This window comes from Schistocerca americana, chromosome 4 (genome assembly GCF_021461395.2).
Source record: "Schistocerca americana isolate TAMUIC-IGC-003095 chromosome 4, iqSchAmer2.1, whole genome shotgun sequence".
Classification (NCBI taxonomy): domain Eukaryota; kingdom Metazoa; phylum Arthropoda; class Insecta; order Orthoptera; family Acrididae; genus Schistocerca; species Schistocerca americana.
Window position 1 is genome coordinate 356,018,661 of NC_060122.1, and position 27,464 is coordinate 356,046,124.

At 44.4% G+C, this 27,464-nt stretch overlaps 1 protein-coding gene across 3 annotated transcripts in view; it reads left to right on the forward strand.

Moving 5' to 3' along the window:
- Positions 1-27,464, forward strand: part of LOC124612264 (irregular chiasm C-roughest protein) — a 1,966,673-nt gene that overhangs the window by 1,901,341 nt on the left and 37,868 nt on the right. For all 3 annotated transcript variants that reach the window (XM_047140359.1, XM_047140358.1, XM_047140360.1), the window contains 3 exons: positions 16,225-16,457; positions 19,845-20,436; positions 24,691-24,821. In XM_047140359.1, the coding sequence (XP_046996315.1) occupies positions 16,225-16,457; positions 19,845-20,436; positions 24,691-24,821 (956 nt within the window). The remainder of the gene's footprint in view (positions 1-16,224; positions 16,458-19,844; positions 20,437-24,690; positions 24,822-27,464) is intronic.

Consider the following 27,464-nt stretch of genomic DNA (forward strand, 5'->3'; position numbering starts at 1 on the left):
TTGTCTGCTTTTTCCTTTTATTTGTACTATGGAACCTTTCTTCTTGTGAAGTTGAAGTCATGATTCTGCGTCAAGGAGGAGTACCATCTAGTTTTTAATGAGTGAGTGCGAGTATCAAAATATGTGACATAAATGATCTTATCTTTTGATTGCGTTGACTTAGAAGCTTACATTTATTACGTCGCCAGGTGACTATAGACCTTAGTGACACAAATTTCCAACTTAATTCATCTACCTGTTCCTGACTAAAAGGGGTCTTAACAGACGGAGGGACAGAAAGACATTTGGATAGCAAATGACTTTTTTTCGTGTGATATAATTACAAATTCTGAATTTTTCTTTACTTGTACTGTAAAACCTTGCCTCTTGCCAAATTTCATGACTCTAGACCAATAGGATAGATTTCGATAAGTAAGTTTGCAAGTACCAAAGTAGGTGACATAAATGGCAGTATCTTTTGATGCCATTGACTTACAAGCTCCACTGTTTTACTCCGTTAGGACACTGCAGCTTTTTAAGTGACTTAAATTTCAACTTGATATGTCTACCAATTCCTGAGAAAAATAGGTTTGAACAATCGTACCGACAGTCATACATAGATATAGACGGACAACAGAATGATCCTATAAGGGTTCCTTTTTTACCATTTGAGGTACGAAGTCCTAAAAAAGAAAAGCAGCTCAACTGTTATTACACATCCACTGTGTTACGAGCGCTTTCGTTCGTTGAACATCGTTAGATTTGCAGAGTTGTGCTAAAGTCTTGATGTAAAGGGGCTGGTTGTCGTAGGTGATGTTAAAGACCGAAGCCAAAAACACTTTCCACAAACATTCTACCTACGGCAACCAGAAGTTGTTCAACACACGAAACCGATCAACACAGTAAATGTGTAATACGACAGCTGAGATGGTTTTTAGGGTTTCTTACTCTCTCTCTCTCTCTCTCTCTCTCTCTCTCCCTCCCTCCCTCCCTCCCACCCTCCCTCCCTCCCTCCCTCCCTGCCTCCCTCTCTCCTTCTCTCCCTCACTCCCTTCCCCCCTCCCTCCATCTGTGTGTCTGTATGTCTGACCGAATGTTAAGACGCTTTAACGATCAGACATATCAAGTTCAAATTTATGTCACATACTAAGCTCTACTGCCCCTCGGTGGTATAAAAAATTAAAGCTTCTAAGCAAATGCAATATAACTTTACAACCATTCTTTTATACACACAAAATCACTCGTTAAAACCTCAAGGTCACTTCCCGTTTCCTACAATCATAAAATTTGCCAAGACTCGCCATTTTACAGTAAGAGTAATGGAAAATTCGGAAATTGTTAACTTGTAGTTATTCACTTAAAAAATATCTTTTGGTTAGAAACTTACATCGCATTCGAAATCTGTCAAAAATCTTAGGAAATACTCTATGGATATTGATCTGGTTTCCGCTGATAGGTAGAGTGATTCACATTGAAGCTCTGTGTGTATAATTTACAAATATTTCATGCTAAGTGGCTGAGCTACGATGAAGTGAAGTTCCCTGCCGCTGTGAAAACGATGCCTCGCCAGGTAGTGATGACAGGCTTAAGGACGTCCGACTTCCGCAATAAGCCGGCTCCTCCTACGTGCAAACACCCGCTGACAGTCTATGCTTACGACACGTAAAGCATCTGTAATGTTTCATAACAAAGTAATACTCGTAACTGATGCGCGATTGGACTTCCATTCTTTGGCATGAGGTTTCAGAATCCCCCAATATATCCACCGAAGTGTTCCACAGAACTATTCAACTTTTGCATAATAACAATAGCCCCATGGCCTGCTGTACCGTTTTCTTCTCTGGAGACTTCTGCAAATCTTACCAGAAATTGCAAAAGGAGCGAGAGCAGACGAAGTCAAAGCATCAGTAATTGCCAGTTAGCAAAGTACGTTAACACAACAGCGAATGCGAAATCACACAAAAAATTTAAACTTAAAACTCGAAATTGGTACAGTGTCGAAAGTCTTGGAATCCCCTGTACAGAAACAGAATGTCCCACATAAAACCGGTACGCCTCATGTACCGGTTAATCGTCTTTTATGAAGCGGTAACACTGTTTCGGAAGTTGGCTACACAGCGTTTTATCGCAAAGTGGAGCGCACCTCTGTGTTCGTGCGTCGGTTGTGAGAAGCTCGTATTGTTGAGCTGTTACAGAAATGGGGCGGTCTGCATTAGAACAGCGAATTGATACTGTGGGCTGTTACATAAATACAGGCTCCCTCAAGAAATGTGGAGAAATGTTTCATGAGAAGTATCCTGTTAGGGAATCCTGCACGACCAGCACTATTCAAGATCTGTTCAAGAACTGGAGGGCTGTTGGTTCCGTTGAGACAGAATTCGCATGGACATTACGAGCCACCACCGCAAGAAGGCAAGGAGGTTATCACAGCGGGTTGGTGCATCCCCTACATCGTGTCAGCGTGTACTAAAAGACACGAAATTAAAAGCCTGTTGGGTGAATGTGGTGCAAAAGATGAAATTTGAACATCAGGAAAAAAAGAGTTCAGTACTTTAACTTGGAGGCCCCGGGAGTAGACAACATTCCATTAGAACTACTGACGGCCTTGGGAGAGCCAGACATGACAAAAACTCTACCATCTGGTGAGCAAGATGTATGAGACAGGCGAAATACCCTCAGACTTCAAGAAGAATATAATAATTCCAATCCCAAAGAAAGCAGGTGTTGACAGATGTGAAAATTAACGAACTATCAGTTTAATAAGTCACAGCTGCAAAATACTAAGGCGAATTCTTTACAGACGAATGGAAAAACTGATAGAAGCCGACCTCGAGGAAGAGCAGTTTGGATTCCGTAGAAATATTGGAACACGTGAGGCACTACTGACCTTACGACTTATCTCAGAAGAAAGATCAAGGAAAGGCAACCCTACGTTTCTAGCATTTGTAGACTTAGAGAAAGCTTTTGACAATGTTGACTGGAATACTCTCATTCAAATTCTGAAGGTGGCAGGGCTAAAATACAAGGAGAGAAAGGCTATTTACAATTTGTACAGAAACCAGATGGCAGCTATAAGAGTCGAGGGGCATGAAAGGGAAGCAGTGGTTGGGAAGGGAGTGAGACAGGGTTGTAGTCTCTCCCCGATGTTATTCAATCTGTATATCGAGCAAGCAGTAAAGGAAACAAAAGAAAAGTTCGGAGTAGGTATTAAAATCCATGGAGAAGAAATAAAAACTTTGAGGTCCGCCGATGACATTGTAATTCTGTTAGAGACACCAAAGGACTTGGAAGAGCAGTTGAACGGAATGGACAGTGTCTTGAAAGGAAAATATAAGATGAACATCAACAAAAACAAAACGAGGATAATGGAATGTAGTCGAATTAAGTCGGGTGATGCTGAGGGAATTAGATTAGGAAATGAGACACTTAAAGTAGTAAAGGAGTTTTGCTATTTGGGGAGCAAAATAACTGATGATGGTCGAAGTAGAGAGGATACAAAATGTAGACTGGCAATGGCAGGGAAAGCGTTTCTGAAGAAGAGAAATTTGTTAACATCGAGTATGGATTTAAGCGTCAGGAAGTCGCTTCTGAAAGTATTTGTATGGAGTGTAGCTATGTATGGAAGTGAAACATGGACGATAAATACTTTAGACAAGAAGAGGATAGAAGCTTTCAAAATGTGGTGCTACAGAAGAATGCTGAAGATTAGATGGGTAGATCACATAACTAATGATGAAGTATTGAATAGAATTGGGGAGAAGAGGTGTTTGTGGCACAACTTGACAAAAGGAAGGGATCGGTTAGTAGGACATGTTCTGAGGCATCAAGGGATCACCAATTTAGCATTGGAGGGCAGCGTGGAGGGTAAAAATCGTAGAGGGAGACCAAGAGATGAATACACTAAGCAAATTCAGAAGGATGTAGGTTGCAGTAGGTACTGGGAGATGAAGAAGCTTGCACAGGATAGGGTAGCATGGAGAGCTGCATCATACCAGTCTCAGGACTGAAGACCACAACAACAACAACACCACTTTAACTGGTATGAATTAGTAACAGTTATTTGCACCCCTATTGCTTTACTTCATGTCAGATGAGGCCTAGTTTCAGGTTTCACGTTATGTAAACTCCCAGAATTGTAGATATTGGTGGGAGGACAACCCACATATTCTGCGCGAAGGACCTCTCCTCTCAGAGAAGATAGGTGTTTGGTGTGCGTTGTCCGGCACGCGCATTATTGGCCTCATATTTTTCAATAATACCTTAAACAGTGGCATATATCTAGAGATCTTTGACTCTATCTGCATCTAACAAATTCAGAGAAACTGTATGCAGTATTCCAACAAGATGGAGCAACCGCTCACACATCCAACCAAAACACGGTCTACATCACCAACGTGTTCCTTGAACACAGTGGAGACCCCTGGGCCCCAAGGTCGCCTGATTTTTTTATTTATGGGCCACACTGAAAAGCAAAGTGTATGCTGACAATCCTCGCACAATAGACGATCTTAAACCGAATATTACTAGAGAAATTAACAACATCACGTCTGCATAATTACAGCGTAATGCTGGTAACGTCCTCAGACGAAGCCAGTGATGCCTGGTTGCCCATGGCTACCACTTCCAGCATCTCTTATATGCAGATACCTACATGTTTCTTAACGTAACTATTCAGAATTCTTTGTTAGTTAGTTTATTGTTACTTCAATCTTGGACGTGAGGCGTACCGGTTTTATGTGGGGCATCCTGTATCTCGCCAGTATTAATACCGACAACAACGAAAAATCGTCAAGAATTTCGGTTCTCAGAATAGATGATCTATCTGGATACAAAATCAGGTTTGCACGGAATCCTCGGAGTGCGAGCCCCTTTCGGGCTTGTCCGGTTTTGTTCAAAATGGTTCAAATGGTTCTGAGCACTATGGGACTTTACATCTGAGGTCATCAGTCCCCTAGAACTTAGAACAACTTAAACCTAACTAACCTAAGAACATCACACACATCCATGCCCGAGGCAGGATTCGAACCTGTGACCGCAGCGGTCGCGCGGTTCCAGACTGTAGCGCCTAGAACCGCTCGGCCACTACGGCCGGCTCCGGTTTTATTATTAATCATTAAAGTTGTCAGCTATGGTGCTCAACATGATCACGATCAGTTAAGAATTTCATTTCTCGAAGTGCCGTAAGGCGCTTTAATGTACATCCAACAGCACGCTCCTTGATCTTTTGTCGTTTATTCTTTTCATTTCTTTGCCAAAAATTCATTCCGAGGGAAGTGAATTTCTCCCTGTCTCGAGAGGAACTGTCGTTTATTGCGCGATATTACCTTTACACGGTACAGTATATTGCACAAAATACTGAGCGAGAGTCAGTATTTATAAAACTCTGCAGTCTCCTTGAATATATTGCGCAAACCGTCGATACAGCTCTAGACAGGCAATATTACGGATCCCTTTACAGTTAGAAATTGTATTTGAGGAGATAGTAAAGAGCAAATCTGGCAATAAGGTTTAATGTTCGAAACAATCATTTCTTAATTTTAATTAGCAAAATACTACATTATTTTCACTAGTACATATAGCTCGTCGTAACCGACAGACACTTGTGTTCAAAATGGACAAAGCAGTGCGTCACTCAACCAACACCGTTAGCAGCGACGTTTGAATAGAACATTACATCCTGTTAGTATCAGGTCAGCTTTGCCCCGACTTGTGCCTCATTCGCGCTGTAAACACTATGCAGTGCAAGAAGGCGTAAGAGAACACAGCAAAACATCAAAGTAAAAAGAAGAAAAGTGTAACACAACGCTGTCATCGCACAGTTCCGCAGGTTCGATGGCAGCTTCTGTGGACAAACAAAAGAAAAGTACACAGACAGACGTCAACAGGGGCAGGGAGGGTGAACTGCAGATAACAAACACCGCCAGCAGACAGCAGCCGTGTCAGCCGCGAGCCAACAGGAGTCATTATGCATAGAGGCAATACTGCACGTAATACGTGCAGACCTATTTGCCCACGCTGCCTGCATATTTGTTTTATGTCTCTTCGATCTTTCTGTTCCGGATCGTTTTTGTTTGCTGAATGAATCTTTAAATCCGCTGGCGTCGTTTCTGAAACTCTACTAGGTGCTTTATCTTCTCGACTGTGTGTCGGCTAACCACTATCTCCACATCCTCCTCGTCAGGAAAGTACAGGGACAGAAGTGTGTATTGGTGCACCATGTTTTCTAATTTTTGTTCTTATCATGTACTATAAAGTGCACAGAAGGGGGACATGTTATAGGGATGGGGGACAGAGGGGGGGGGGTATATTGACTAACTTCACAGCTCGCTTTGAGATAAACTAGACAAATTATGTGAAATCTACATCAAAATACCGGTCTGTCACCCTGTGAAATGTGCGTCAAAATACTAATCATTCATCCTATCCTTATCACCAAATTTCCAATAAGTAGAATTTCATCACTACCGAGATAGCAACCAGCTACCTTTGGGCGGAACCCAATGGCGTAAGCGTAATTTAAGTACGCCCATACAGTGTGAATCATTCCACCAGGAATTTCTCTCTAACGTAGTTTAATTACGGCTGTTTAACGTAGCAACTGGAATCGAATAAGAAAAAGTAATGAAAAAGTTGTAAACAAAAGTACTGCAACTGGCTTATACACTATATACAAACAGGATAAACATTGATAAAACCGACAAACTGCAGGGACTGATTCCTGATTGGAAATGGAGGAAATGCATCGTTGCCAAGGTAGATGGCGTTGAGGAATGACGGTTCCTCTAACCAGTGCCGTGTGTTCCTTGTGTGTTGCAGGCTATGTGGTTCACGCAGCGTACTGCGAGCATCAGAATGGACCAGCGTTAATGTCAGCAAGAAGGCTAGGTGGTGTTTCTTTAGGGCCAAGCAGTTGGAAAAGGTCGAGAAGCAATACAGCTATACCAAAACAAGGACCCTCACAGACACCGCCCACCTCACACAACATTTCAAGCCCTTTTTGGGCGTTTGCTGTGATCACAGATCCTCTCAGACAGATAAACGTGCAGGAAGGCGGCCGATTGTACGTACACTAGATTAGGATCCGAGTTCTACAGGATTTTGAGACGAACCTTAAGACAAGCTCCAGTCAAGTGACCCTCCAACATGATGTAAGCCAATGTACGATTATGTGTATCCTGCATGATAACCGCTGCCATCCCTACCACCTCCCATGGATGTCACTCTGAACATACGTGACGTGGATGCGAAGCAGCTCTGTACTGTGTTCCGGGATGATTTGTTGTCGTTGCACGCACACCATCCATTTCCGAACACATGTTCATAGGACTTTTTTCCTCCATTTCCAGTCAGAAATCCGTCCTTGTAGTTTGTAGGTTTTATTGATGTCCACTCTGTGTATCTGCAAGGCTGTTGTGCGCTTTCGTGGAAAGTACTTATAAAGTAGCAAATTCATACGCATTACTAAGGAGAGGGTCTTTATTCAGATCCTAAAAAATTAAAAAGAACAACAAAATTCGTTATTTATTGTTGATTTATATTAACAAGTTAGCTCTTAAAGAGGTAGTGATGCGCATCTACCCCTACGGCGTAAAATTTTTCGGTGAAGTTTGACTGAGCAGTTTAAAACATTTATAGAATCTGCTGGGAGAGTGAAAAAAATAATATTTTTTTAAAAAACTTCAAAATATAAAGTGACGTACTAGATTACAATTTTTTCCAAAAGCGTGTATACACACCCTCTCTCCTACCCCCCCCCCCCCCACCCCCTCTTTTGTATTGCGGGAGTTACAGCTTGAGCACAGACTGAAATGCGGTGCCAACACTTACTCAGAGTGCGAACAAAATAACTTGGCCAGTACCTGCATAAACAACGCAGTATGGGAGAGGACGACCGTAGTGGTGCGTGCTCCGTTCTGAATGGTTACTGCGCAGTGGGGGAGGTGCAGTTACACAGCCGACACCCACGCATATCTGACATAACTTGTAATTCGACAAATATATTTATTTAATTATTTATTTAACCTGATCTGCTTAGGACCACCAGGACCGCTCTTACAGTGAACCAGGGTCTCACGCATACGGAACCTTTTTTTACATGTAGCTACATAAGAAATAATAATTTTAATATGACGAATAGTATTAAAATGATTTGACTGTGTATAGCGACATTGTGACTAAATAATACAGACTATGAACTAATAAAGTTGGTACTGACAGCACTTCCACTAATGCTGCAGCTAATAATAATAATAATAATAATAATAATAATAATAATAATGATGATTCTGGCAAATATATAAAGAATTTATTGGTTTGCAAAATTGATGTTTTCTGGTACAGCGAGTGTGGGGAAAAGAAATTTAAGGAGACTCTACCAGCTAAGAATACTCTGAAATAAGGAAGATGTGATGGAAGGAAGGATGTACAAGGCTCATGACTGCGTACAGGTGCAATGGTAATCATTATTGCTTATTTAGTACGAGTTCAACATCAAAATTAAGACATTCTCGCAAGTCTTGGAATTCATGGAACTGATATCTTGCGAGGATCAGTATCGATAACAGGCAAAATTCGTCGACATTCTCGTTCACCCGGGATGGATGAACTATCTATATACATAATTAATGTTGTACGAAAAAAAATGGCTCTGAGCACTATGGGACTCAACTGCTGAGGTCATTAGTCCCCTAGAACTTAGAACTAGTTAAACCTAACTAACCTAAGGACATCACAAACATCCATGCCCGAGGCAGGATTCGAACCTGCGACCGTAGCGGTCTTGCGGTTCCAGACTGCAGCGCCTTTAACCGCACGGCCACTTCGGCCGGCTAATGTTGTACGGAACCGTCGTCTAAGGCGCTGCAGTCACGGACTGTGCGGCTGATCCCGCAGGTTCAAGTCCTCCCTCGGGCATGGGTGTGTGTGTTTGTCCTTAGGATAATTTAGGTTAAGTAGTGTGTAAGCTTAGGGACTGATGACCTTAGCAGTTACATCCCATAAGATTTCACACACATCTGAACGGAACCGTCAGTGCGGCACTCCACCAAGCAACTAGCCAACTTCGCAGTTAAGAGTCTTCAGCGAACTAACAGTGCGCATAATGGCGTACTAAAAGTGCGCATAATGGCGTAAAAATACGCGAAATCGCTTCAGATTAGAAGGTACTCATGGAACCGTTTTCAGTAAGATCGCTATCATCTCGCTATAGTGTCCGTTTTTTCCTCTCGTGACAGCAATTTCATTTTTATGACTTTTGTAAATTCCTTATCAGAGAAAATTCAGTTTACAGAACGGGAATGTTTCATTATTTTCTTTATTGCCACTTTGTTCTTATGTATCCCAATTTACTTTTGCTGTAGTATTACTTTGCTTTATAGCGCCAAATCAGTTTCAGTCACGAAGTTAACAGCTGCGTAGAATGTTTCTACGAGGTACACTCGCGCTGAGCGACGGCTTGTTGTTCGCGTCTTGCAGCGAGAGCGGCGCGTTCAATAACGTACAATCAGCGTTTCACTATACACCAGGGCGCAGTCAATATTAGCTGAGCCGAGAGCGAATGTAGAGTACGCTTTTATTGACAGCGATATTTGCATGGAAAACCTGCGCGTTCGCTGTGCCGCGTGACATTTTGGGAGCGCCGCGCTCTTTGCACGAGCCCTCGTGCAGCTAGCGTAGTAGCCGGTACGTACACCTGTGCCTCTCGCGTCCTCCCACTAGGAACGGCGGCCAACTGCACGGCGATCACGCCTAACACACCACTCTTTCCCCGCGAACTTCGGCCACAACAGTTTGCCTTCCGCGACATTTACACGGTAGCTTCCCCACTGGTGTTTTGTACGGGATGTCGAACATGTTTCTCTAAAAGGTATTGATATTCATATCAACGCAAGCGATTTGGCGAAGTAGTTCAGAGACACAAGGCTCACATTTAAGTCTGGAAATATACACTACTGGCCATTAAAATTGCTACACCAAGAAGAAGTGCAGATGATAAACGGGTATTCATTGGACAAATATATTATACTAGAACTGACATGTGATTACATTTTCACGCAATTTGGGTGCATGGATCGCGAGAAATCAGTAGCCAGAACAACCACCTCTGGCCGTAATAACGGCCTTGATACGCTTGGGCATTGAGTCAAACAGAGCTTGGATGGTGTGTAGAGGTACAGCTGCCCGTGCAGCTTCAACACGATACCACAGTTCATCAAGAGTAGTGACTAACGTATTGTGCGAAGCCAGTTGCTCGGCCACCATAGACCAGACGTTTTCAGTTGCTGAGAGATCTGGAGAATGTGCTCGCCAGGGCAGCAGTCGAACATTTTCTGTACCCAGAAAGGCCCGTAAGGGATCTGCAACGTGCGGTCGTGCATTATCCTGCTGAAATATAGGCCTTCGCAGGGATAGGATCAAGGGTAGAGCCACGGGTCGTAACACATCTGAAATGTAACGTCCACAGTTCAAAGTGCCGTCAATGCGAACAAGAGGTGACCGAGACGTGTAACCGACGGCACCCCATACCATGACGCAGGTGATACTCAGTATGGCAATTGACGAATACACGCTTTTAATGTGCGTTCACCGCGATGTCGCAAACACCGATGTGACCATCATGATGCTGTAAACACAACCTGGATTCATCGGGAAAAATGACGTTTTCCCATTCGTGCACCCAGGTTCGTCGTTGAGTACACGATCGCAGGCGCTCCTGTCTGTGATGCAGCGTCAGGGGTAACCGCAGCCATGGTCTCCGAGCCGATAGTCCATGCTGCTGCAAACGTCTTCGAACTGTTCGTGCAGATGGTTGTTGTCTTGCAAACGTCCCCATCTGTTGACTCAGGGATCGAGACGTGGCTGCACGATCCTTTACAGTCATGCGGATAAGATGCCTGTCATCTAGACTGCTAGTGATAGGAGGCCGTTGGGATCTAGCACGGCGGTCCCTGTTACCCTCCCGAACCCACCGATTCCATATTCTGCTAACGGTCATTGTATCTTGACCAACGCGAGCAGCAATGTCGCGATACCATAAACCGCAATCGTGATAGGCTACAATCCGAGCTTTATCAAAGTCGGAAACGTGATGGTACACATTTCTCCTCCTTACACGAGGAATCACGCCGGCCAGGGTGGCCGAACGGTTCTAGGCGCTACAGTCTGGAACCGCGCGACCGCTCCGGTCGCCGGATCGAATCCGGCCTCGGGCATGGATGTGTGGGATGTCCTTAGGTTAGTTAGGTTTAAGTAGTCCTAGTGGACTAATGACCTCAGATGTTAAGTCTCATAGTGCTCAGAGCCATTTGAACCATTTTTGAACGAGGCATCGCAACAACGTTTCACCAGGCAACGCCGGTCAGCTGCTGTTTGTGTATGAGAAATCGGTTGGAAACTTTCCTCGTGTCAGCACATTGTAGGTGTCGCCACCGGTGCCAACCTTGTGTGAATGCTCTGAAAAGCTAATCATTTGCATATCACAGCATATTCTTCCTGTCGGTTAAATTTCGCTTCTGTAGCACGTCATTTTCGTGGTGTAGCAATTTTAATGGCCAGTAGTGTATATTTGACTTTATAAGGGAATTTGGGGACGGTTCCTACAACAATTCAAAAGCTAATTTTCGCACCACATTAGTCAACAGTGAGCGGTGTTCCGTTTCCAGTGAGCTCGATTCGACAGGTCTTCAATTCAAACCTACGAACCGCCCGTCCTTCATTTTAACACTATGAAAGAACGCTTCCTCTTGAACTAAGTGACTTGTCATTTCGTTGTTCCATTATTTTCTATCACGTATAATTAGTTATCGGTCTTCCCGTCTTTTCTTTTGCAGTGCTGAAGAAATTGTATTAATTTTAGATTAACATAAAGCACGAATAATCTGATGATGAACTTAAGCTCGAAATAGGTTTTAGAGAAAACAGATTTTTATTTGTGACTATCTGCCGCAGCCAACAGCTTTGCTGTGTTCCCGATAGATCACCTAAGTTAAGCAATGCCGAGCGTGGCCAGTACTTGGGTGCGTAACGGCCAGGGAACATGGCGTGCTGTTCCCAATTTTCCATTTGTTTATCCTTTAAAGGGAAGGAGAGGTGGTTGGGTAATGTTCCTGACCCCCAGATTTTGTGCCAATGTTCCGGATTAAATTTCAGTCCTCTCAGCAGTGTCTCACGGAGTGGGGGCATGTGGCACTGTTCATTGTGATCCGTCCGTCGGATGGGCAGCTCACTTTCTGCTGTTCGAGAGAAGCAAGATGTGTACTGGCACAGTGTTTCACTCTCTCCTCTCGTCATCTTACAACGCAAACATGACACCACAATACATACCCATAGATACACTTAACCCAAAAGTCACACTTCTTGGAGTAAAGGTGCCAGTGTGTGTGGAAGGACAGGAGAAAACTTTCCGGTCAGGCGGATGAAACTGCATATCGGGGTCTCCAAGCCGATCATACCATACATTACTTTTTCAGTATTTGCTGCCTTTTTTTAAAAATCGTTTCACCAAATGAAAAACTTCCGAGTTTTACACCCAACCCATTTGTGAAATACATCCCAATTATCCACTCATAAGTCAGTTATGATCTTTGCCGTAACGTCAGTGTTTTGAAGCATCTATCTTCAGATGCGACGCATACCTTCATTGTACAGGTATTAACGAACTCAGATACCTGATTGCAAGATCTGATCACAAATAGGTCACGATCTACCAAGGTTTATAAAGGTGCCTCCATAAGCTTCTCAAACAATGCAGATAAACACACTTTCCCTTGGTTGTAGTTCCCACAGCGAGAGCAGATTCCACGAGATTCAACGTATTGCTGGATTGTTTCACGTCGTGTTACACACTCATGTGAATTTTTAGAAGTATCTACTACTGTAATGGAGTCGTCCGGCTAGCCTCGCGGTCTAACGCGCTGCTTCCCGAGCGGGAAGGCGTGCCGGTCCCCGGCACGAATCGGCCCGCCCGATTAGTGTCGAGGTCCGGTGTGCCGGTCAGCCTGTTGATGGTTTTTAAGGCGGTTTTCCATCTTCCTTAGCGAATGCGGGCTGGTCCCCTTATTCCACCTCAGTTACACTATGTCGGCGACTGCTGCGCAAACGCTGTCTCCGCGTACTCGAACACCATCATTTCTCTACTATGCAAACATTGGGGTTACACTCGTCTGTGCCTCGTGATGACTGGGTGTTGTGTGCTGTCCTTAGGTTAGGTAGGTTTAAGTAGTTCTAAGTTCTAGGGGGCTGATGACCGTAGATGTTAAGTCCCATAGTGCTCAGAGGCATTTTTACACTCGTCTGGTGTGAAACGTTCCCAGGGGGTACACTGGGGGCCGAACCGCACAATAACCCTGGGTTCAGTGTGGGGCGGCGATGGGGTGGGGGGACTGCTGTGGCCTGTTGTGAACCACTGAGAGCTACGGCAGAACGAAGCCTCCCCGTCGTTTCTAGGTACCCTGTTCAGAGCACAAGACAATACACACGGTAATGGAGATATGTAATCGCATACCATCAACAACGAAGTTTTGGTGCTACTTCTTCTCTCGACCCTATAGTTTGTTACTCCGTTTAATTTAAATGTGGTTAGAGACAGACTACGCTACATACCACACATTTTGCGATGAGACGAAAATCGTACTACGGAAACCGATTTTCGCTGCGGTGTTTACATGTTAGGCTTTAATATATGTTGCTAGCCAAATCAAATATCGTTTGTCCGAGAGTCAGTCGTTTTACACGAATTTTGTCTCCAAATCAGCTGTTTCAATTTCGTCAGCACAAGGAAGTGAGGTTATCACTCCTTTTCATAAATAAAGGAAGTGTAGAATTTCCTTATGGATATCAGTGAACTAATAATCAGGGTAGGGAGGAGATTGGACAAGATGTTTCAAAATTTTATTCACACCAATCAGTGCACTTTTAAACTGTTCTATTATACCCACCTAAATCACACCAATTTTTGGAAGGAATGCGAAGTGATCATTGGTGGAAGATTATTGTACCCAAACATTTTGGAGAATTAGGGCAAATAAAAAACTTCCGAATACGTGAAGAAACGTTCGTACTCCTGCCAACAAAATAAGCAAATGGATTGTCAACAGCAGTTGATAGCATCAGGGAAGGAAGTTTACAATAAGTCCGCTGTGCAGAATACATGGGCGCAGCTGGTTGTCCTTTTTTTTTTTTAATTCAACAAATTTGTATATTTGTGGATCTCTTACCATTTATTAAAGACCAAATTTCTTCTCTTCATTGAAGTAAAGGAAATGAATAACTTCTTAGTCAGTCGAGTACGTCTTTTCCTTTATTCCATGTCAGATCGCTTCGCCCACAATAAGTAAGAAACGAGTAGCAAAGTGAGAACGCAATCAGGAATCAAATACGGTAAAGCTGCAATCCGGCAACCCAAACCACTTTGCTAGAATCGATATTGGATTATTTACATGATCTAGCAGAAGCGGTATTGGCATGTCGATTTATGGAAAACCGTATTTCGGACCTCATTTAAACGTAGTGACAGTGAAGAAAAAAACGAGTCGTATGGCACTGTCGACTTGGAGATTTCAAGCTAAGGCTAAGCTGCGCTATTGGAAACGGCTCTTTATTGTATGTCGATGAGGGAAGAGAGAGGCTAATAATACACTGTCGTCAAGTAGCATACCCGTCTCTAATAGCACCATGGAAGCCGCAGAACTTAACCTCCCCATCCAACGGACGGATCACGATCAATAGTGTTGGATGCCCTCACTTCACGAGACACTGTGAAAAAGTTTGGTGTTTAATCCAGGACGCCGGCGCAAAGTCTGATGATTGGGAAATGTACGTCAGTGTCTTCTCTCTCCTTGCTGGCCAAATACTGGTGGCATAAATTCTTTAACCCACCACGATTCGAAGCGGTCATCGTCGACCACCAACGCACAAGTTTGCATTAGCGACCTCTGTTACGGAGGCCGGTAGTTGTGAAAATGTGAAACCGCGTTCCCTGCAGTGTGGTTTGGAAAGGAGCACCCAATACTCTACCTCCTGCCCTGATCGTACCTAAATTATGGAATTCATCTCCTACTACAGGTGTGATTCGACCTTGTCTCCACAAGTATATTAGAGCAGATCACGCACGATAATAAAGGACATAATGGGATAGTATAACCCTTCTAAAATAATGGTGGACTTCAGATACAATTAAACGAGTATATTTTGATACATGGTCCACAAATAAATTAATAATGAAGGTCACACATTTGAAGAAGGTAAGAAGACACTGATGTAAACGATAAAAGCGTCTGATTAGAGGATAGTTATTATTAGAACGAGAGAAAATCCTCAATCAAGGGAAACGAAATACCAGGAGTAAGAGGACACGTACAATGTGAAGAAATAAAATATGTAATTGAAGGCAAGTGAGAGACATAATACCTAATGACCGCGTATACGGCAGTAGAAAATGGCAGGTTACTTTGGTGGCGGCATGCAGTCGTCGGTGGTCCTGATGCAATCGTAATTACGAATTGGATGATATGATTGTCACAGCCAGAGAACATCAAGATCATTAATTGTTTCTTCGACTAAACGGCAAACTTTTATCGACATTCTGGTGTCTATAGCTCTCATTTAAACTGTCCCAACACGCTACCTCAGGGCAGGGCCACGTGGACTGGACTCTGACTGTACCAGCCACGAAAACGTGACATGACGGCAAAAGAACTCGCATACCAGTGTAGACATTAAAAACGATCGATTGCACAGAGGCCTGTAATTTCCATAGCCAACCTATCTGCGCTCATCTGCACAGCTTTAGGCAGGTTACCCAGTTACGTTAGACTACTAGATACTGGCTTCTTGTATCATCCAGAACTGCCTGCTACGTATATATTTATGCACGAAGAACCGTTCAGACTTAGCGCATAGGGTTTGCTTACATTAGGAAACCGCACCTTGACGAAAATTACTTACTCCTGCATCAACTGCTAACAGTAAAAATAACAGATAATGCCTCTATCCCGGAATATCATTCATGTCTGTTTGGTATCTGTCATACGATCTTGCTACACACAAAATCACAAATTAAATTATGATCAAAATTATTTCGTGTAGGGATATAATTGTCTATCTCAGAGGCTTGCCAGTATCTAATTGGCCTCATTCTGATATGGTGATAATAGACTGCCGGCCCTGGAGTGTGTGTCACACACGGTGACGGATAATTTCCGCAGTAGCATTAGGCGGCTGTGTGAGCGAGACGCTGTGTGCCGGCAGGTGACTACTCGCTTGACATCTACCCGGTGATGCTGGACGACGACGCGCGCTATCAGTGCCAGGTGGGGCCCGGCGCCAACGGGGAGCCGGGCATCCGCTCCAAGTTCGCGCAGCTGACGGTCCTGGTGCCGCCCGACAGGCCGCGCATCGTCCAGGGGGACTTCCTCGTCACCACCGAGGACCGCGAGATAGAGCTCGAGTGCGTCTCCATGGCGGGAAAGCCCGCCGCAGAGGTCAGTATCCAGTCCACAACCCACGTGGTTCTATCTCCCTCTGTATATAAAAGCAGAATGAATGTATACATGTGTGTATTTACGTCTGTCTGCGATCTCCTCTCAAAAGCTCTGGGTCAATTTCAATCGAATTTGTCACACAAAGATCCAGTAGAAGCAGAGATACAGGCATAAGCGTAAGCTCCTGCATAATAGGTTGCTCTGTACGTTAGATGTGTTAGAATAGTATTGGTCGGCCCTATGAACCTGCTTTGCAGAGCAGCTTGTACATCAGGAGCAAGAAACAGTTTCCATGCCTGTTATATGCAGCTCCCCTGCACAACAGGCAAGTCGAGGGAGTGGTGTCAGTATACTTTATCCACCTGTTTTGCAGGGGCTACACACACAGATGGACATGGTTAGGGAAGTTTGACATGGGTAGGGGAGAGGATGGACAAAGATGGGGCAGGAGGTGCAGAGAAGAAGAGAGGGGACAGATGGGGATGGACAGAGAGGAGGAAAGGAGGGATGGAAAAGGGATGCAAAGAAGAAGATGGACTGGGAAATGTGGAGGGAGATACGAACAAAGAGAGTATAGGGAGGATGAGATGGGCAGAGAGAGGGATGAGGATGGGCTGGATAGCAGGAGGTGGTGGAGAAAGAGGGGTAGAGAGATAGGGACAGAGGGAGGGAGAGGAAGATGTGGTCAGAGAGGAGGCAGACACGATGGGAAAAGAGAGGGGGAGGAGGTGATTAGCAGAGAGAAGTGGGAGGATAAGATGGACAGAGGTATTTTGGGAGAAGGAGGCGGACACAGAAAAGGAAGGAGGGGTTATATGCCATATATACGTCGAGTGATTACACAAGTGAAACTGCAGGGTAAAGGCTAGTATATAATAAAGCAGCAATGTGTGTATATTTCTATGTATGTATGTCTGTATGTATGTCAAGGATCTCCTTCAAAACCCTTTGGTCGATTTCAGCCAAATTTGGCAGCCAAACAGCAAACTTCATGAGTTTCAGCACTGTGGGGTTTATAACGCCTTAGCTCCAACAGGGGTGGAAATGCGAAACTGTGTTTTTTTTCCAGCCCCTGACATATAGGCTGCCCTGCTTGACAGATGTGTTGTACAGGAATAATATCTATCTGCCTGATCGACCTGATTTGTATGGCGGCCTATATGTCAGAGGCAAAAAATGGTTCTTAAACCCCTATGTAGGCTGCCCTGCACAACAGGCATGTTGTGGGTTTCATATTGGCCTCCTTTTTCGACGTTTTGCAGAAACAATATGTGTGAATGGGTAAGGTTGAGAGGAGTGTGGGATGCACAGAGGGAGGATGGACAGGGTAAGGGGGCAGAAGGGTACAGATAGGGAGTGAAGGTGAAGGTGAGGATAGAGAAAGGGGAAGGAGGGGAGGAACAGAGAGGGGTAGGAGGAGATTGATGGAGAGAGCGGAGGAACAGATAGATGGAGAGAGGGGGAGAGGGAAATGAATAGGGAAAGGAGGAGGTGGATAAGCACATAGGGGCAGGAGGAAATGGACAGAGAGATGGGGGAGTGGTATATGGTCAGAGAGATGCAGGAGGCAGAGGGAAGGTGTAGAGAGGTTGTGGGAAGGTGGAAGAGGAAGAGAGAGGAGATGTTGGACAGAGAGAGGGGCGGAGGGGCGGGAAGATATGGTTAAAGAGAGGGGACAGAGGATATGGACAAAGAGATGAGGAAGGGATGAAGAGGCAGAAAGAGTGGAGATGGATAGATAGAGATGGCGGGATGAGGTGGACACCGAGACAGTGGGAGGAAGAGGTGGACACAGACTGAGGGGAGGAGGAGATATGTGCAGTATACTCGTATGTGTCAGACATGTGCACAAGCGAAGCTGTGGGGGTAAAAGCTAATCTTCTCTAAAGCTCTCTGGTTTTCAGCTGACTGAGTTCATCGAGTATTGTTTCGATAAGTGTCAATATTATCATATCCTGAGTAGGTATCGAAACAATGTATTCCTTACGGTTTGACTTTCCATTGTAGTGGACGGTGGGAACAGCTGTGTGATGATTTACAATTGTAAACAAATTAATCTCTGGCTGTGAGAATGATTTCTTTTTAATTTTTTTGTTGTGAAATCCATTTCAGGGCTGCTAGCCCCATCTTCAGATGCAACTCTTCACATAGCAAAATTTTCCAAATTGTATGAGTAGTGCATATCCAACATAACAGCATGATTCAAATGGTATATTTTTTAATGTAGAATAGTCCCGACAGCATAAAGTTGTTCATTTATTAACTGGTAATCGGTTTCGACTGCGGTTCTGGTCATCGTGAGACACTTACTCCATAGGAGTCTGCTGAAGCTGGCGAGGAGCAGGCGCCAGTCTAGGAGGCATGTAACCTCTGCAATATAACCATAGCAGTGATTATATGCCTCCTAGACTGGCGCCTGCTCCTCGCTAGCTTCAGGAGACTCCTATGGAGTAAGTGTCTGACGATGAACAGAACCGCGGTCGAAACCGGTCACCAGCAAATAAATGAACATCGTTATGCGGTTCGGACTGTATCACTATATAAAAAATGTAACATAACCGCTGACTTTCCAGTAAAACAAGAAGAAATGTTGCAAAAAATTTTAAATTTCGTATACTATATTTTTTAAGTTATCTGACTTTACTGGTCATCATATCAGATTAAACATGTGGTTATGTAGGATCATACTTGAAATTACAATAACTCTTAGTCAAGACCAAATAATAAGACAATAATATTTTCTTTCTTGCGTCTGTTAAGTGTCATCATATAGTGTTACCAAACACTTTACATTTAAAATTACGGACCATTTACAGAGGGAGTGTGTATACCACTTTCTACAAGCATCAGTCATTTATGGCGTTACGAACAAACCTCTATGACACAAACATCATACATAACTGTCGCATGTAGGGGCTCTTTTGTCAGAGGCGGAGTGGATGTCTAGGGGCTACACTCGAGTCCCGGCGTGGCCAGTCATAGTCTATCTCGGCTGCGAGCTCTCACAGCGTATTTTCGCCAGTTCTGGATCCTAATCAGAACATACTGCATAATCGCCATCTCTCTTTACGAGGCTGTTGCTAGTTCTAATTTCGATGACTCCTTTATTAAGCTGACCCGGAATCCACTTGCCTTACATAGCTTCAAACGACTTTCTTCCAAGATGTGCTGAGCGACCGCCGATTTTTCTTTGTGTCCCAGGCGAACGTACTTGGTGGGCTCAAGGTAGGGCTGCTAAACGCAGCGTTGTGCCTGCCCTAAGTAATTGCCGCAGCCTACATTCACAGTGATCGGAAGATTGTCTTAACATCACATTCACTTCAGCACTATCACGTACAGACGGATTTTGTCTCCAGTGCCCTATATTCTATTGCTGAATGCTTACAGATAACGTGGATTGACGGCCTGGGCAACGTACTGCGCGACGGCATCGAGTACATCGTGGAGGCGCTGCCCGACGGCCGGCGCTTCACCGCCAAGTCGATCCTGAAGTTGACGCCCAAGAAGGAGCACCACAACACGACGTTCACGTGCCAGGCGCAGAACACGGCCGAGCGCACCTACAAGAGCGCCCACCTGCGCCTCGAGGTGAAGTACGCGCCCAAGGTGACGCTGGCCGTCGTGGGCAGCAACGGCGCCGCCGCCGGCACGGGCGGCCTCACTGGCAGCCTGGTGGGGGGCGGCGCCGGCGCCGGTGCCAACGGGGGCGGCGGGGGCGGCATCGGGGGCGGCATCGCCAGTATCGGCCACCGCGGCGGCATCACCGAGGGCGCCGACGTGCGCCTCGCCTGCAAGGCGGACGCCAACCCTCTCGACCTGACGTACCGCTGGTACCTCAACGACGAGCCCGTGCCCGGCGACTTCACCACTGAGCTGGTCATCCACAACATCTCTCGGCGGTACCACGACGCCATCGTCAAGTGCGAGGTCCACAACCCGGTCGGCAAGAGCGAGGAGTCGGAGACGCTCGACGTAAACTGTAAGTACGCGTCCACCAACACACTGCCCAGCAGTACGCGTTGTAACTGTTCCGTACAGGGTTGCTCACAAGTACAAGACGTACAGGAAAATGACACTTGTCGGCGAATAGAGCATCTCTTCAAATATCGATTCGTAATACGCGCCGTGGCGTAGTTGCAGATGACAGATAGAGATGGCAGTTTCGCTTAAACAACCGGTTTTCGGGTATTTAATTTTTTTCCAGCGCTAGATTAACCTCAGTGTTAAAACCGCTCGAACTAACCGGTTTCTGAAATAAGCGATTTTTGGTTTTGTATTCCTATCATTTCCTATAATAAACGCAGAAATCGGACAAAGACAAAGTTTTGACTCCTTCAGTTACAAGATAGAACTGAAATTTTAAATTAAATACGTAAATAACAGAAAACTTTGTCAGTCCACTGTTCACTGCTTTTCTCGAAAAGTGATAAGTGGTTGAATACTGCAAAAAATTACCATTAGTCTGCTATTGATCTTAATTTTGAAACCCTAGTCAAAAAATCATGTTGTAATCGAGGATCATACCACTATTTCAGCATTAAGAATAGTCAGTACGAAGGACTGAAACTTCATGTTAATTTTTCCGTTCCAAAAGCCAAAAAGAGGTAAAGGCGTCTTATTATAGACTCAGGCAACAGATGAACTACTTTCTATTTTTATTATAAAATATTAATGAATTGTTAAGTTTAAAGTTTTCTCCTTATATGATGTCACAGTTTATTGATGATGTTTGGTTTGTGGGGCGCTCAACTGTGTGGTCATCAGCGTCCGTACAAAGTCCCAGTTTTTACACAGTGCAATTTTTTACTCAGTCCAATCTAGCCCCTGTCACGAATAATAATGATGATGATGATGATGATGATGATGATGATGATGATAAAATGATGAGGACAACCCAAACACCCACTCCCTGAGCAGAGAAAAATCCCCAACCCGGCCGGGAATCAAAACTGGGACCCCATGATCCAGAGGCACCAACGCTAGCCACTTCTTTGTCCTCTTTTTTTCTTTTTTTCATTTTGTTCGATATTGTTCGTTGCGTTGGGTCTGGGCGGACGTCACAAGACATCCGTTTAAGTTAATCGCTGACTCTTTGATTCAGTTTTTTTATTACAGGGAGCACTCAGCCCTCTGACCGAACACGCTGAGCTACCGTGCCGGCGCATTATTCTCTCAGCAGTATTGAGCCAATTCTTACGCCATGTGTTTGTTGCTTGTTTCCGTAAGCAATGTTATTAAAATATTAAAATAACAATGCAATATTTCAAAGCCTTGGAAATCTTATGAATAAAAGTTACACATTTTTAAAAAAATGTTATTAGAAAACAAAAAGTTTTAGCACTGCTGCTATGGCTAATTGATATTTCCGTTTTTTATACGGTTATTAGTAAAAAATTAAAAACCCCGGCTATAGCCGAGACCAAACAAATTCCGAAAAATTGCCGTTATTAAGCACTAAAATACTGGTATCGGTTTTAACCAGCCCCGTCCCTAATGTCAGAACGAGTGGACCAATTAGACGTTCCGTATTGTTACATTGACTTGGCTCGTGCCTGCAGAGGCGCAACCCAATGAACAAATTTCCGAAGCAGGTTGCTGCAGGCAGTGGTAACTTGAATGAATCACTCACATTGCTCTTCCGCCCGTACTGACGTCTCCTGCATCACGAACAGCTCCCACATCGAGCATCTATAATGCGATTTAAAAGCTTGTGGAGATGCTCTACCCTCTGATATGTGTCTCTTATCTGTAAATCTTGTAGTCCCCTTCTGATACCCTGAAGGCACTTCACGAATAACCCTGCATCCTATAACTGCATATTCTTCATCCACATAACTATGAGAACCATCAAAAATTAAAGAGACAAACTGATGTAGAAAAAACTGTGCATTTTTATAAAATCAGACTTTTACTACTTCCAAACATCATCCCCACAATATTAATACACTTGTCCCGACGAATAACTAGTTTTTTTTTTTAATACCTGATGCAAAGAAGTCTTCGTCTCGTTGTACGAGTTGTTGCTGGAATTTCCTTCCACTCGTTAAGTGGACCAAACAAATGAAAATCCAAAGCGGCGAAATATGGACTACAGGGAGGATGAAGCAGTACCTCCCAAACCATTTTTTCAGTGGTTTCATGGGTCATTTGGGCAGTTTGAGGGAGAGCACTGTCATGTAGCAATATCACACCCTTTCTTTGAGATCCGCGAAGTTTTCCCCTCATTGCTTTCTTTACTTTGTTCATCAGCACGAGTGATTAGTAGGCACTGTTCATTGTTCGCTGATTTTCCAAATAATCACAAAAGACGATATCTCGAGCACCTCAAAAGACTGTAAACAACGTTTTTCCCGCTGATGCTTACCTTCTGAATTTCTCTCGGACAGGTGAGCTGTTCTGCTTCCATTCCAAGCTTCGTCTTTTGGCCTCGGTTGAAAATGGTGAACCCAAAATCCAGCGCAGGTTAAAATCTTGTTTTATGAAATGGTCATCTTTCCTTTCATAGCGTTCTTTCAAGGCTATACACACTCTGAGTCTTGTTTCCGTGTCTTGTTACGTTAACTTTTTCGGGACGCTCCTTTCACTTCTTGCGCTGTACTTGAGCTTGTTACTGATAACTGTGCCAACATTTACTGCAACTGCTTTTGCTATATGAATAAAGTCGTCAATGCAGGTTTCAAGAGAAGGAGTTGACATTTCAACCGGCTAACAAGGAAGTTCCTGCTCCGTTACGGAGTTCCGATTGTTCTATCCTCTTCAGCGGTTTATAAAACTTCGCCGTATTGTAAAATCGCTCGGCCGGCCGAAGTGGCCGTGCGGTTAAAGGCGCTGCAGTCTGGAGCCGCAAGACCGCTACGGTCGCAGGTTCGAATCCTGCCTCGGGCATGGATGTTTGTGTTGTCCTTAGGTTAGTTAGGTTTAACTAGTTCTAAGTTCTAGGGGACTAATGACCTCAGCAGTTGAGTCCCATAGTGCTCAGAGCCATTTGAACCATTTTTAAAATCGCTCGAGAAAATATTTTTGTCGATTTTTCATCTTCAGAAAACAAAAAAACGTATCAGTGAACGCTGTTCACATAATGTGGAAACTTGAAGCTGATACGCCATCGTGAAATGCAATACTGAGTTTATAAACAAAACAGGTTTTAGCTGTCAGCTGTTCTCAACTCATGCCAGTGATTCTAACCGAAAGTCATGAAAGTAACTACCCCCCAGCAGTTTGTCTCTTTAATTATTGAATGTTCTCCGTATGCTTCGTAAGCCAGTACACAATGCATGGCGGAGCGTACTTCGTACTAATATTAGCGATTTTTTGTTGTATTCCATACACAAATTGAGGGAGATTAAAATGACTGTCTATAGCTACGTATATACTTTGCAAACCACTGTACAGTCCCTATCAGGGGGTACATGGTAGCAGTACTAGCGCCTTTGTACCAAATTCGATTCAAAAACTAAGCAAGGAAAAATGGTCTTTCTCTTTGCCTCTATACGCGCCCGAATCTCTTATCTCACTGTCATGTTCTACTCAAGATACAGAGGATCCAGCAGAATCATCAATAAGTCTTCATCGAATACAAGTTCTCTAAATTTACCCCACAGGTTTTTAAAAGAACTGCGCCTTCTTTCGTCCAAAGATTGCTATCTAAGTTCTCCGAGTATCTGTGTGTTGCAGTTACCTATCGGCTGTAACGACCTGTTAAGATCCTAGGAGTCCGTTTTTTAAGTTCATTCGATGTTTGCTCTCATGACCACTTCGTAAGGACTCCTAGCGCTGCAACAACACTCCACAGTTGCTCGCACTATGTCTTTCTTGCGTTTACTGTTACGGATGAACTGCACTCTTCCAGAACCTTTCCAAAAAAATCTTAGTCTTCTATTGGTCTTGTAATGTAACTGACCAATAGAGCCCACTTTGTTACGAGATATTATACTCTAATTAAAGTTGTTTTCGAAAAAGCATTCACCGGCCGGTGTGGCAGTGAGGTTCTGGGCGCTTCAGTCTGGAACCGCGTGACCGCTACGGTCGCAGGTTCGAATCCTGCCTCGGGCACGGATGTGTGTGATGTCCTTACGTTAGTTAGGTTTCAGTAGTTCTAAGTTCTAGGGGACTGATGACCTCAGATGTTAAGTCCCATACTGCTTAGAGCCATCTGAACCATTTTTTTTATCGAAGATGAAAAATAGAAGTGCGTGGAGCGTGATGAGTGTGTAATTGTGGTGGTGGTGTGCAGATGGGCCCAAGTTCCGCAGCCGACCGCGCAGCGTGCAGGCGGACCCCGGCTCCACGGTGACGCTGTCCTGCGACGTCGACGGCAACCCGCCCGCGGACATCGTTTGGATACACGACGACGGCACCTCCAAGGTAAGTCTCGCACCACCCACCTCTGTCTAAGTAACCTCGCGGCTTCGACGCCATTTCAAAAATGACGGTCGGCTTTGGTTGAACTTGACCTGCCCGACAGATAAGAATGATGACGGTAGTAACAACGAGCTGCTGACATCACACCAAAGACTATAATGGGGAAATCCAGATCGTTCCCTTTGGGAAACTGGATCCGTCCTTGGCCTGTGCGCCCATTTGTGAAAACGTAAGAAAGTAGTGGCGAAAACTGAAGTTCAGAACTTTCCAGGCGTACCAGGGGTGTCCAGAAAGTAACAGTTGCGAAATGGAGAACATAGTGAACATCCGTTGAAGCTATGCACAGACGTGTTAGGCAGTTGATATGCGCATGGATCGCGCGACATTGCGCTTTTCAGTCGTCGCAAACAGTCCCCAGCCAAGTATGAGTGCCTGCCGAAAGATTTCGCTTGATTTCATGCCACCCCATATAACATAACTGTCATGGATTTCCTGCTTCATGACAATTCTCGGCGGCACACTGCAGAGGCAATGAAGATGTTCCTGTAGCGTTTCCGATGGGGTTTGTCTGATCACCCTCCATACAGCCCGGACTTGGCTCCCTCTGATTTTCATCTCTGCTCACATGCACAGCCGGTTATGAATACATTTTGGCATAGACGAGAAGTTGCAGACCAGCGTAGAGAACTGGCGGAAAGCAAAGATTGCTGACTTCTACGGCGAGGTTATCGGAAAGCTGGTACAACCCTACCATAAATGTCTAAATCGGAGCTGGAAGGTGTAGCGGCCAATCGGAACTTACTTTCTGGACAATCCTCATAATTAGCTTCCTTACTTCAGAATGTGTCACTGGAAGGTGGAATCACTGTGATACTCAGTATATTAGCTAAAGATGTACTGTATTTTACTTTCAGCTCCATTTTAGCAAAAATTTAAATGTCACTTCATATAAAAGTAAGCGTGTTGTGTCTGTGTAAAAACCAGCTGAAAAATTATGAGTGGAACATATCCCTACAGCGCAAAAAGTTTCGAGAATGGATTAATAAAAAGTAGAGATAAGTTAACGATGGTGATTTTAATGCTTCAGGTGTTCTACATATTCTCCACCCTAATTGAGTACAACGCACAGAACGTTCATACAACGCCGTCAGACTATTGATTTTGAGCAACTCGTGCGTCAAATTGGGTTGATTGTCGGTTACGTCGTCTTACATTGCAATCAAGTCGCGACAGGCGTGCACACCCCGTTGGAGTCACGGTGTGAGGCACAAGCTTTGCACACACTTTTCTGTTCATTCTCGAATACTTGATATACTATTTGCAACACAACGAGGTTGACACACTGTTGCCGCACGTCCACTACTTAACACTGCATGCTCATATGTGACTGGATGAATGCATACCTGTAGTTTACACTTGTTACTTCAAGCTGCCACCGTAGTACCTGACGGTGCTTATACGCCAGGAGCAAAATCAATCTCGGAACTTTTTGGACAGACGTTGGAGGATACAACAGACATTGTATTCTGTTATCATCTCAGATATCTTTCGCAGGTAAGGTGTGCTTGAAGAGTAAAGGCCGACTGACTGCTTGCTTCTGACAGGAATTAAATAAATGCAAGATGTACATCTTTGCTTCCGCCGTTTTTCCCCAACATTTGAGGCTTTAATGAAACAAACTGGTTGCACATGTATCATTCAAAGTACGAATCCCGCGTCGAAAAAATTGTTCATCTTTTGAAGGTATCCACGAATCGATCGAATTTGTGACTTCTTCATGAGATCGGAAGTGTTGGTCAGCCAGGCCATCCGCCATTCATCTAAACAGGTGATAGTCAGAGGGAGCAATGTCTGGAGAATACGGCGGGTGAGGCAGGACTTCCCATATTAACGTTTTCAAGTAAGTTTTGACCTCTTTTGAAACGTGGGGTCGAGCGCTGTCATGCCGCAATATCCCTTTATCGTGCCTCTCCCTGTATTGCGGCCGTTTGTCTTTTAATGTTCTGCTCAAACGCATTAGCTGCGTTCGATAACGAGCACCTGTGATTTTTCACTTGGTTTTAACACCTCATAGTACACGACGCGGAGCTGGTTCCACCAAATGCTGAGCATGATCTTGGAGCCGTGAATATTCGGTTTGGCCGACGACGTGGAAGCATGGCCGGGATACCCCCATGATTTTTTGCGTTTAGGGTTATCGTAAAGAACCCATTTTTCGTCCCTGGTCACAATGCGATACAGAAATCCCTTCCGTTTTTGCCTCTGAAGCAACTGCTCACAAACACACAAACGCCATTCAACGTCTCTTGGTTTCAGCTCACAAGGGACCCAAGTTCCTACTTTCTGAATCATGCCAATAGGCTTGAGACGTTTTGAAATTTTTTGCTGTGTCACTCTCGCTAATCGTGCCAGTTCTTCTTGAGTCTGACGCGATTCTTCACTTAGCAGTGTTTCCAGTTCAGAATCTTCGAAAACATTCTCTCTTCCACCACTATACCGGTCTACGACGTTAAAATCACCGTTCTTGAAGCGTTGAAACCACTCAGGACACGTTCTTTCACTAATAGCGTCCTTATCATACGTACTTGAGAGCATTCGATGAGACTCGGCCGCTGTTTTCTACATACTGAAGCAAAACGGTAACAC